We start from the raw sequence: 12,998 nt of genomic DNA, 5'->3' as shown, positions 1-12,998 counted from the left end.
TGAACTTTATGGTGTTGTCCAATAAAACTAAATTCCTTCACCAAAAACTACCCAAGTTTTTTACTATTCGATAAGGTACAAAAACTAAACTCATTTGTGAAAAAATTCACCAGTTTTGTACTATTCGATAAGGTAGAAAAACTAAACTCATTTGTCAAAAAATTCACCAGTTTTGTACTATTCAATACGGTACATAAACACCACTGTGGTACAGTTCTGTAACCATATATTTCTACTTATAATTGTCCCAATATTCGTATTACAATCGATTTACACCCTCTGTTGTCACATTTTCAAAAATGAAACACTACCGATGAAAATAAATATCATTCCACAACCGTCCGATTAAAAGAATTCGCGCAAAAACACAACGAACACAGTCAAATCTCTAACCACTTTGTACATTTCCGATCGTGCGTAGAAAAATGAATATTTTCAAAGAATGACGAGCAAAAAAATAAATTGATCGTTACGTTTGATAGAATTACAAATTGAAATCGTGCCATCCATCAGTGGTGTTCCAACTTGGATCACTCGATGAACGGTACAATAAAAAAAATTACGAATATAAAACAGTGACGATCGAATTAAAAGCAACCGTTCCCTATAATTTTAAGTGTTAAGAGATAGACAAGAATATCAAGTGGGCTACCATCTTGCCCCGGGCTGTAAATCACAGTCACCCTTGCCTCCTTAATGAAAAGTTTTTTTCACTTAACGGTACACTGTAACACCGGGAATTTCCATTCTCCCCTTATCCTCCTCCGGCCGGTTTAACTTTCCTGTGCTCCACCGCGCGACCCTTTTAATCGTCAAAGGGTCACAAGACTTCTTAGTCGCCCCGCTCCGGTTACAGGGGAAGCAAAAGTTGTAACTCTGTAAATATATAGCACGACGTTCGCTTTAAGATTCATTAATAAAGAGAGGGAAGGCAAAAAGGAGGCTTTCGTATACGACGATTAATCACGTCAGCGACGCTAACGTTGGCCTTTATGGAGTCGTTAAAAGACAACCTCGACGATAACTCAAAGTTTAAAATCCACCACTTTATTGTTTCGTCTTCGACTCGTTCGACTCGCACCCGCCGCCGAGATTACCATTTTATTTCTTCAGTTTTAATTTCAAAGCTACTTTTTTCATCGCAACGACGCCATTGAACCGAATCGCTAAATTCGCCGGTGTTTCGCGCGATTTCCGGTGAATCGCGATCCGATAGCTGCTCGCAACAATGGATTTGCATTATCAAGAATCTCCGACCGGTCATGATGGCGGAGTTAAAAGCAACCAGGAAGAAAAATCGAGGCAATAATAATTCTAACAGAATAGAGGCAAACGAATGGACGCAAACGCGACCTAAATTGTAGACGCCGAGAAAATGGTTGGTTAATTGAGCTATGTTTTACCAGAAGTTTAACACGTTGATTGTCAAATACGAATTAACTATGACGATCTATCACCGGACCCCTTCTATGAATAAAAATTAGTATGCATTAGAAAATCGAATGTTTATTCATAGGCAAAAGAAATAAATATGGAGTTACCTAGGTAGCGCCAACGTGCAATATGGCGTCGAAAATTGTTCCACCCGGCAGAACTGTGGCAGTCAACGTGTTACCACTGACAAAAGAATAATTCTGAGCGTGAGAAAATTTTCGAGGAGGAAAATGATCGAAATTGTTCGTTTATTGTAAAAGTGGGGGAAAGAAAGGAAGAAGGTGCGTTAATGAAACGTAATTAGAGAAACGAGGAAAAGTGTTTAGATTATTTTGATAGCTATATTTGACAAACAGTTACTCTCGAAGAATTATAGGCATTGATTGTTTCGAGAATCACTCGATTGGTACATAACAAATCTATTCTCTGTATTTACATATAAAGAGGAATATATAGAGTACCACGTAGCATACAATTTTTAACCACGAACAAATCTTACGAACGATTTGACACCACCCACTGTTAACTGGATAAATTAACAAGATGTTGTTCTACCTACGTTTCTATACTACTCAAAATATCGTATACTCTCGTTATACGTAATAATTCCATCATACCTTTCGAGCACAATGGAAGTGAAACGTTCCGGCTAGGTAAAAAGAAAAAAAGAAAGAAACACATTCGTATGCAACGAACGTTGCAAACATTCAATTAACAATCTCCAGACAACAACATCGATTACAAAACGACCGTTAATCGAGGATACAGTAACATCTCCCAGTAAGTCTGTCGCATACCTGCACCAGCATTCAGCTTTTCTCGACGAGAAAAAATGAAACATAACTTAACGTAATTATTAGTCCACGTGCAGCTTGAAACTTTACGTAAACGCTTGATTCTTCGTTGAATTTGCATGCGGGCATAGATACTGTAACAATATTCGTGCCTTAACACTCAGGGTTCTCGTGCATCCTCATAGTAATTGCATTCCGTAGCTGCATGCCGATGTGTTAGATGTTTCCCCTCACCCTAAGGCACCGGCCGGGTCAGCGATGCACATCGCCGCAGACAATTCGAGAGGACTCGTTATTAAAGTGCTCCTTAACACTTCGTGCTCACGCGGGGTGGTTGCATCCCACTGAAATATGTAATACCACGAAGAACATTCATTTCCGAATATTGGGCCTGCGAAGAAGCATCTGCCGACGAGCTGAGTACACACGTTTACAGACACTGTTTTTCAGGGAAAGAAAGATCGGTGAATTCTTCTCCAGAAGTAGAATTTAATCTTCAGAAATTGCATTTACATTGTGTCTCTACACAAGGTGTACCGAGCAATCGCTACAGATTGGAGAAAGTTGAATCGCGTGACAAAGTCCATCTTCCTGGATCACTGTTTCCATAAGTGCAACGATGCACCTACGAAATGCATCTGTGCTCTTTCTCCGAACGAAATCATATATATTTCTCTATATAAATTAATTCCTTTCATTCTCTATGGAAAAATATTAGGGAATGGTGTTTGAACGTAACGAATATTTTCTGGACTTTGTGTATATAATATTTTTGATATCTTGTAAAGTATTGAGTTTTCGAACATCTTTACCCAATACTTTTATACGTAGAACAATGAAACGAATCGATCTATCGTAAGAAGAATACAGTGTGATTCGTGTAAATAGAATGATTGAGTAATTTTTAGAAATTTACAAGAGTATAACGAAGCTGATCGAGCAAAAATGATTATTGCTCGGAGTGGGACACCTTGTGATGAATACAGTTAATAGGTGGAAACGCCAAGATCGAGCAAAGATCAACCAAATTGTTAAAAATTGGATAACCATTGTTTTATGGTAGAATTCAATAAAGAAATGAAGTTTGAGTAAAAGTTCAACGACTTACGATTCAAAATCATTCGAAGTTACTCAAAGTTAAATTCCAACCATTTTAATTTTCCATTTGAAAAAATGACGACGATCTTTGAATGACCTTGAAACCTTCACCAACAAACCAATAGTGTTCATCGTTGAATGTTTCTCTCCGAGCAGAAAATTTTCATTCGAACAATTTTGTTGCACCCCGTCAAGTTATAAAAACCTCTCGATCGTTCAAATTACGCGAATGTACCCGTGTATGCAGTTTCGTTCGGAAAAAGTATGCAATTGCACTTTGCCAGTGCATCGTTGCGGTTATGAGAAAAGTGGGACCATAAAAAGTTAGACCTCGTTGTACTCATTCAACTTTCTTCTGCAATGTTTTCTGTCTTCAACGAAATAAAGGGTACAACTGGTCCCAATTGTAGACAAGGACGTCCACATTCGTCAAAATGACTATAGACGATAACCATATATCTTTTTAAAAAAGTATCTACCAAGTTAATAGAACGAACGAGTACTTTTTCTCCTGACAAATATTCCTTCCCATCTTATATTCTTAAAACAATTTATTTTACTCGGTTTCTATAACATTCCCCATATTTACCAAATCTCGGAGAAGCAAACATTCGTGTTCTAGTATTTCAACAAACGCTATTAATATATTTTTGAAAACAGTGTCTATTTAGCGTGTCGACTTAACCGAAACCAATATCAGTTTGTCGGGGATTTTTGCAAATAAATTTGGGAAAAACAGACGAAGACATCGTCCTCGATCGTAAATGAAAAATTAGTCACTTACAAAACATCTATTACCGTAGATGTATTCTTACATCGTAGTATTATTACCATAAGTTAAAGCATCATTGCACAGGAAAAAAGGTTTCTAAACTGCATAAGACGTCCCACGTGTGTGGAGCTCCATAAATTCGAAAGAATCGATGCATCGAAACGGAAGAGATCACAGCAAGCATGTAACACGCGCTGTAACAAGTTCTCTCGACACAAGCGGCGAATGTCTAGCCTCGGCCGCAATTAGAATCGAAGTATAACGAACGAAGCCATTTGTTTTCGCGATGTACACGCGCACGTAAGTACGCTTCTCTATTTCGTATCTGTTACAACAAGCTCGGTTCTTTCACCTGACCGTAGACGAGTGTACCGTGCGCTTTTTACGATCTTCCTTTCGTTCTTCGCCCGCCTAATTTCTTTCTCTGTTTATTTCCTCGTCTGTGTACCCTTATACGCTATAACGAGGAACGATCCCACAAAGAATCGGCGAGGACGCGGCCTCGGGTCGCGATGAATGAATGGGCGACAGAGTAATCGTGTATGATGTGTCACTTCCCTGACCCGTGAGCGTAAAACGAGAGATCTAGGATCGAGAGATTACCTTGTTCCGTGGAACACGGATTCTTTTGCACGAAATTCTTGCGCTGAAACACGAAACGATCCGTGTCACGGTAGAACACCGATTATCCAGACCCCCGTTTACACATCCGCTGTTGTCCTAACTCTGAATTATCGAAACGTGCAGCAATTCCCGCTTTCAAGAGACGAAATCAAAACCATAGGTTCGCTTGAAAAAAAAACTGTGATTCTCATTTCGAGCAATGGTGTTAATAATACTTATCATTCGCGTACAACGATCAACCAGGGAGGTGAATAGCGAGTATGGCATTACATGCCTATTACTAACGCAAAATAAAAATTGTTCTCTTTTTCAATTACATTTTTGTACATATGGTAATCGATACCATATGGTAATCTATCGGATCGACAAGGTTTTCCCGATGAAAATTAATCGAATCGCGACTACATTCGGGATATTTTTAATTATATATTATTTGAGTCGTTTCTTTTAAACTTTCACTACGTATAATTAAAAATAATCTGAATAAGGACGTATTTGGACTTATTTTCGTCAGGAAACTTTTGCAAAATGGTCGATACTCTTGTGAAGATGTGATGATAGATATACAAATTCTAATTTTCATTGGAGGATAAGATTCGATTCTAGGTGTGTATTGCATAGTTTTTATTTGGGACTGCCGACCACAGAAGTGAACCTGTTGATTTTGTCACTTAAATTCGGTGTAAAAATGATCGCTCGAAAGCAGGAATTACTGTTTAGAAATTATTTGTACACTCCGTGACATTTATTCGCCCCGTGTGAGAGATCAAAGTACTGTTTATGTTATCTTTTCTCCTTCATAGTACGCTTCGAGTTATCGCACTGTTGATACGCTAGATGACGTTAGTACAACTATACAACATACTAGGTTGTTCAATAATTTTTGTCGTTCGATAAAACTTATTGAACCACCTACTGCATAGGTACCTAGTTGCGTTGGATCATTATGGCGCAAATCGCATAGCAGAGCACTTGAAACATTTCAGGATAATTCATTTGAACACCATATGTGAATCACTATAAAATAATGATGCGATATCAATAACTTCACGTTACTTATTAAATGTTTCATTGTATTTTGAAAACGAAATCTGGTACATAATTTATACGTGACAAGAATCTATGATAGTATAAGAGCAGTATTCAGTCAGAATGTGAAATAAAGTATGTAAAATGAACACAGTATATGTAAAATTCTGCATGTTACTATATATTTTGTATATTTCTGATGCATTAAATATGTGTGATATGTTTATGTATGTCCTTTGAATCGAATATGCAAACTATTAATCGAATATTATTCTTTCATCGTAAACACTTGTTACGTATATATTACATACATTAAAATTAATTCTCAAAATACAATGGAACGTATACATTTATTGAATAATAATTCGTTCGCTAGATCAGTAATTTATTATGAACTTTAACTATGACAGAGCTGTTTACATTGTTATTTCATAGTGTTTCGTACAATTTTACAGTACATGGATCCGTTAAACTTGAGGTTAGATCTTTTAGGTTTCAGGTGCCCAATCGTGTGTTCGGTGGTATGCTTCTGCGCACCTACGTTGCGCAGCTACAGTAGCGCCATCTAGCCCTTTAACCGCGTGACAACCGAAAGCATACTGTGAAGGAGTGAAGCTAACACATATGGATCCATATGCCTCTCACACAGCACGAATCAATCTCATTAGTTGTAACATTATATCGTTACACATTCGGAGTACCGAGAATATAATTTTCTCCAAATAGCCAACCTACAGATGTCCTATTACTAATGGTATCGACAGTCGTCCCCACGTCTCGTTATCGATGTTCTACTGCACTCTATGCTGGCGGTAGTTGAATTTAGCCAATAAGGAACAAGCAAGTTAATAGTAAATATCTATATAACTGTCGCATTTCAGCGCATTCCGCGGTCTCGTTCGTTTTTCACAATTTCCCGGTGTACATGGAGAAACGTATGTGCTTAGTCGTAAGCATCGAATGAAAGATTGTCAGGTGCGAGACAACTGTACAAACAAAAGAATCTAGATGATCGTGATCGGTACAGTCCACGACAAGTCTCAAAGGCATCCTGTAGTCTTTCATTCTTAGCGACTAATCGAGTGGATCGACGATCCATTGCCGTGACTAATCGCCTCCTTTCTGTGTTTTTTCTTCGGGGTATCTTCGGGAACACCCCGAATTCAGGGTCGTACTTCAATTGCATCATGTTCATGGTGGCGAGCAGCGTTGTTCTGACGGTGATGGTGCTCAACTTTCATCACAGATCGGCCGACAGATACGTGATGAAGCAGTGGGTAAGGAACTTTTCCAGATGTAAATCATTTTTAGTTCGTGTTTCTTTTGCGTTCTGCGGAACATTAGAAAGTAATTATAGAAAGGTAATTGTAGAAAGTAATGTTAGATAGGTAATTTCGTGTTAATGTTTCCTCTTGTTTTAATTCGCAAGAAGAATAAAGTAAATCAATAACGACAGAGGGATTGTATGCGCAACGAATTAAAGAGAGATTAAACAGAAGATAAATTCGATGTACGAAAATCTTATTTTTCAAATAAGAATTTTAAATTGATTCGATATAAAATAAATTTTAAATAGTAAAAAAATTATAATATAGTACAGTAACGTAATAATTCCTGTAAACGGGTTTAATTTTCGGAAATCACAGAATAAAGTTTTGGTATTTTATACTGCACTTTTAACGTTACCTTTCTTAAGGAGTTTTGCAATACAATTTCTTTGTAGTCAAAAGTTCACAATCAACTTTAGAAATAATCATAATATTTTACTTTATTTTTCTCTACTTCGACTATTTTCTTTTGTATTTGAACATAGTTTGTTTTATTTTATGATAATTTTATTATTACGAAACAGAATTATAATGTAACCCGGTGAATTATGCATATCTACATACGTAATATTTATCGATAAGCTGGATCTATTATTGCGTATTGTTATTTATGAATGTTATTGCAATCTATACTTTACTAATTCCATAATCCTTATTCAATATTAATAAGTTAAATATGATCTTTCTAAATACATACTGCATGCATAAATACAGCTGCATAATTATGACGTGACAGACGTAAATAAATTATACATTTCAATAAGAATTAGTTCAATCTAGGTGATTGCAATCCCGGTTTATAGTGCAAAAAAGCAACAACTATAGGATCTATTAAGATGATTGCCATACGATTATATAATGTGACTTTTCACTGTCATTACTGTGTAATGTATTATATTTTACATTAAATTTTATCATAATAAAATAGAACAAGCACAGAATACTCAATAATATAATAAAATCTAGAAAACAAAAACATATTAACAATTCTTCAAATACTGCATTTTCAATAAAAGGTTACAAATAACAAAACTAAAAGAAATATGTATTTTATTTGTACTTATATAGAGTATACTATAAAGTATACTTACAATTGTTACATACATTGTATATTGCATAATATTTTCATTACTAAATTTTGTATCAATACATTGTTAAAAATTATATTATTTTCTTTTTATAGATGGTTAAAATTTACTATATTTGAGGACGATCGTTTAGTTGAAGAACGTTTATGGAACTGATAAAGAATTATTTAAGGCGTCAATGAACACCATAATTGTGCTTGCAAAACCAATACTTTGAAATTCTTTTATTAACTTTAAGTGTTGAATATATATTCGAAGTAATTTTCACATTTTATGAATCACCCTCTATATATATATATATACGTTTACATAGTAAATGATAACATATTAAATATCGCGTTCCGTACAAACAACAATATAATTATTTGTTATTGAGCACAAATCTGTCGAGACAATACATAATAATAAACAATAGTATTAACGAACACCGGATTGGGAAACTGCTAATATTGTTTGCGGCTAACACTTGCCGTGCTTTCACCTCCTCGATGAAAAATCTAGGACGAAGTTCGTGCGCTCGGTGAAATTGAGTTACAAGCTCCTGAAATTTGTTTAGCTCGACGGAACGTGAAAGGATTTTAACAATGGTACACAAAGAACGCTTTGCGTTTTGGTTCATAAAACCGGTTTAAAACTCCGGCCTTATCCGCAGTGGCCATTAGAACCATTAAAGACAGTGCTTTACTTGCTGAAAGTTTAAAGCGCCTTCGAGGCGTTAGCACTTCCTCTTGACCGTTGATAACTAGAAGTTTCATAAACCGAGGAGAAACGTACTTGAAGTAGAGACAAGAATCCTACAACTACGAAAAATTCCCGGTGGTAGTTTTCCTTGCTATTACGTCCGGATGGAAGTGAGCCCCGAAGTGACCCAACTTTACGCGAAGTGCAAAAAGAAATCGCGCTTGGTGCACCCTGTTAAATAACTTGAACCACGAGGAATTAAATTTACAAATACGAACGGTAAACACTCGTAACTTAATAACGTTGAGTCGTCCCGTGAATGATGTCGTTTCTTATCGCGGCTCGTAGAAACAACGTTCCCCTGGTTGTACAATTTATACATAGGGTGTCTCGTAGGTAATCGCGCCAACATTTTCAGCGTGTTTCACAGTTGTAAGCGAGACAACATTTTCGAATTAATGCAGGTCTCGCGCGCTTTGAGTTGCTTCCAAATTACACGTGTGAAATAATTCTTCATATAAAAATTGCACAGTCTGAAGAGACACATTATATAATGTATGTTACTTTTTTTTATAAGTGGAAGCGTTTCGGAGATTTCAAGATCAATTACGTTACTTTGCACGAAATTATACGTTCTTTCTGTCGTAATATCGAAGAATGTTAAATTTTGAGGAAAAAAGGTATTGACGTTTGTTAGTTTCAAACCTAATAATTAACGAATCATTTCCTTTTGTTTCTTGAAAATTTACTTCGAGTAATAATATACTGGAGTTTCAATGTCATCAATGACACGAATGTTCAACGTGAGTGATTTTACCTTGTCACGATCGTCTATCTTCATTAACTAAAGTATTTGTCTTGCCACGTATACATAATATGGAAAACAATTGTTGGATATTTCATGGACGTTTCATGGTACATTTTCTAATAACGTTGATAAAATATCACTTCAAATATTCAATTATCCGTTAGTCGTTCATTAATAAAGTAGGATCCAATTAATTGATTACCATGTATGCCACAACACACGTTAACACCCCATTCACATTAGCGTTAACCAAATAATTTTTATTTAATTGATTGACTCTCATCCAGTGAAAATTTTCTGATGATCGACATTCTTGTCTCTTAAATTAATCTACCAGCGATTAGTAAACGTTACTACATCGGAAATAACACATTTTGAAAAAAAAATCATCATTGTACATTTAATTCAAGAACAAAATAGCAAAAGTGAACGCAGTTTTCATGATTTATTTCCTGCAGCTTTTGATGAAGTATTAGGTGATATATAAGATCATATTTTTCATTAGAACTTCGCAAAATCTATCTTCTCTTATAATTGCTAGGATTGTAATAGTATTTTCATCAGAAGTAACAGTTTTGATTACGTTTGATAACATTAAAACTCTGGTTTGTCGAAGTGAGTCACATAATCGTTCAGAATACTCTTCGACATGTATAACATTAATTTTGTTACATTTTTACCTCACTCACTATATACTAAAAGCATATCCATTTTTATATTATTAATGAATTTAATCTTTGCTTTCATCTTACGATAATTACGTACAACCACCGATGATAATTTCAATATTAAATCACGAACGTAATTGACGATTGCAATATTATCCGGTTAATAAATATTGTCGTAAAATCGCGACTCTACGGAAATCTGTGATGACATTGAATCTCCAACTGAATATTACGCGTAGTAAATTTTCAATAAATGAAACGAAATTATTCGTTAACTATTAGGTTTGCCAACAAACACTAATGAATTGGTTGAAATTGTTTTCTATTTAAGTTCCGTGTAATTGCGTCCGGATCATGGAAAAACTCTTGAAAGAAACATTCCATGTACGATATTGATAATAATTTCAAGTTTGAACGATCAAATCTGCAAATACGAACACGGTAAATGTTCGTAATTTAACAGTAAATGTAGAAAGTCGTTTGCTAGATTAAATTCAGCAAAATGTAAGATAGAACTGTAGAAAGACACAAATGATACCGAGAAATGTGTTTAATTTGAAGTTTTGCGTTTCACGTAGATAAAAACAATATTTCTGCAATGGCTGCCGTATTGCCTGCGCATGAGTCGTCCGGGGAAGAAGAGCACGAAGAAAAATATACTTATAAGCAATCGGATGAAGGACATGGAGTTACAAGAGAGAAGTAGCAAGAGTTTGCTGGCAAACGTTTTAGACATCGACGATGACTTTCGTCACAGGAATAGCGGAGCGAATCCTCCTTCCGCATACATCAGGTAATATAATATATTTTTAAACAGTTCGTTTGAAAATTGCCAATTCTACTCCAATTATGAAACACGCGTGGTAATAGAGATCTCTAGAAAAAAACTACCATATTTCTGTGCAGTTATTCCTCATCTGTTTTACTAATTATTGAACTCGATAATTGGTTGCATCTTTCCTAAGATTATATAGCAGACAGAAAAATTTTCTAAAAATGAAATAACTGATTGATCAGTTATTGATAGATTAATCAAGAATCTATAAGAGTGATTCAACGAGTATAAAATTTAATCAAGAATCTATAAGAGTAATTCAAAGAGTATAAAATTTAATCAAGAATCTATAAGAGTAATTCAAAGAGTATAAAATATAATCAAGAATCTATAAGAGTAATTCAAAGAGTATAAAATTTAATCAAGAATCTATAAGAGTAATTCAAAGAGTATAAAATATAATCAAGAATCTATAAGAGTAATTCAAAGAGTATAAAATTTAATAAGAGGCAATTTTACGTATTAGTTGCCATTAGACTGGTTAAAGTATTAATTATTAAGAAGTTTTAAAAATTATTTATTATACGAGAAAAAGCATCCTATTTTATCATCAAAAAATACGCATACAACGATTGGAATTAATATCCTATTGCAATTTTTTGGTTCAACTGTGCAACTACTACTCCGGACGAAAAAATTGCAATTCAGTTACCCATTTCAATGATCGTGACTTGCATAATAATAAGCTTTTCCGTCACATCGTGAATATGTAAATGCGTTGAAAATAAACAGATGTCTATTCACGCGTAATTTCAAACCGATATAGCTAGAATGACAATGTAATTCAACACACATAATCCTCGTTCCATAGAGGGCATTCGACATTGAACCGTGTCTGAAAATTTAATGTGATAAGACTGGAAAATATTGCGAAGCATTGTTATTAAATACCAGCGGAACGATCGAATTTAATAGCTCGAATAATCACGTTATGGCACGAAATACAAAGACCTACAACAGACGTTGACTCTAAACTTAACTCGTTTATTAAATTTACATTGTTTTTCCTAATGCGATAGTTTATTAATCGGGCAGTTGAATTTAATATTGATAATCGTACTTCTTTAGCTAGGATGATAATTACGTTATCATCTGAAATAGATTCTTAAATTTCGATTTTAAATTCGAATCATTTGTTAGATTTAAATTGTGTTATCCTTTGTATGAGTTACTTTACCAAATATTATCAAAATAATGTAATTTAATCGTAATAATTATATTGTACAAAACAAGAAGACCTGCAATAGAGATTAATTTTAAATTGAATTCGTTTGTTGGATTTAAATTATTATTTGTCACGAGGTGCTTTCTGAAATACTAACGGAGCAATTGAATGAAATATTAACAGTTGAATATAATATTTACAGTTGAACTCAATAATTAGGCTAATCAGGTCACTGTATGAATCAGGAAGACCTCCAACAGTCATTGGCCATAAACTCAGCTCGTCTGTTAGGTTTCAAGTTTTATTTTTCATTTCGATGCTTTCCAATATAATATCTGAATGTTCGAATATAGATTTCTCCGGATAAAATACCGGTTCGTTTAATTTTTCAGTCTATTGACCTCCTGTGAGAATATCTATTTTCTCTTTCCCTTTGGTGCCTGTCTGTGATATCTTGCCGATATCAATGCCAGCTGAGAAATTTCTGATGAAATAATTCTGTGTGCTCGATATCAGTAGACAGAATGATGCCAGATAATTTATTTGTGAAACACTTCTGTATGAAGTACTCGACAAACTCTTAGAAACATTAGAATGTGTGTTGCTTACCTAACCCAACCTTTCTAGTCATTGAACAAAACGACTTAACGATTGATATTATAATCCGTCAAATG

The 12,998-nt window shown here is 34.8% G+C and overlaps 1 protein-coding gene across 2 annotated transcripts in view; it reads left to right on the top strand.

Annotated features, from left to right (window-relative positions):
* The window catches only part of Nachralpha6 (nicotinic acetylcholine receptor alpha6), a 587,525-nt gene that overhangs the window by 567,213 nt on the left and 7,314 nt on the right, over window positions 1–12,998 (top strand). For both annotated transcript variants that reach the window (XM_076321147.1, XM_076321146.1), the window contains exons 10-11: window positions 6,919–7,028; window positions 10,903–11,117. In XM_076321147.1, the coding sequence (XP_076177262.1) occupies window positions 6,919–7,028; window positions 10,903–11,117 (325 nt within the window). The remainder of the gene's footprint in view (window positions 1–6,918; window positions 7,029–10,902; window positions 11,118–12,998) is intronic.

The sequence above is a fragment of the Ptiloglossa arizonensis genome, chromosome 9 (genome assembly GCF_051014685.1).
Source record: "Ptiloglossa arizonensis isolate GNS036 chromosome 9, iyPtiAriz1_principal, whole genome shotgun sequence".
Classification (NCBI taxonomy): Eukaryota; Metazoa; Arthropoda; class Insecta; order Hymenoptera; family Colletidae; genus Ptiloglossa; species Ptiloglossa arizonensis.
Note: the sequence above shows the minus strand (reverse complement) of the source record. Positions and strands in the feature narration are given on the sequence as shown.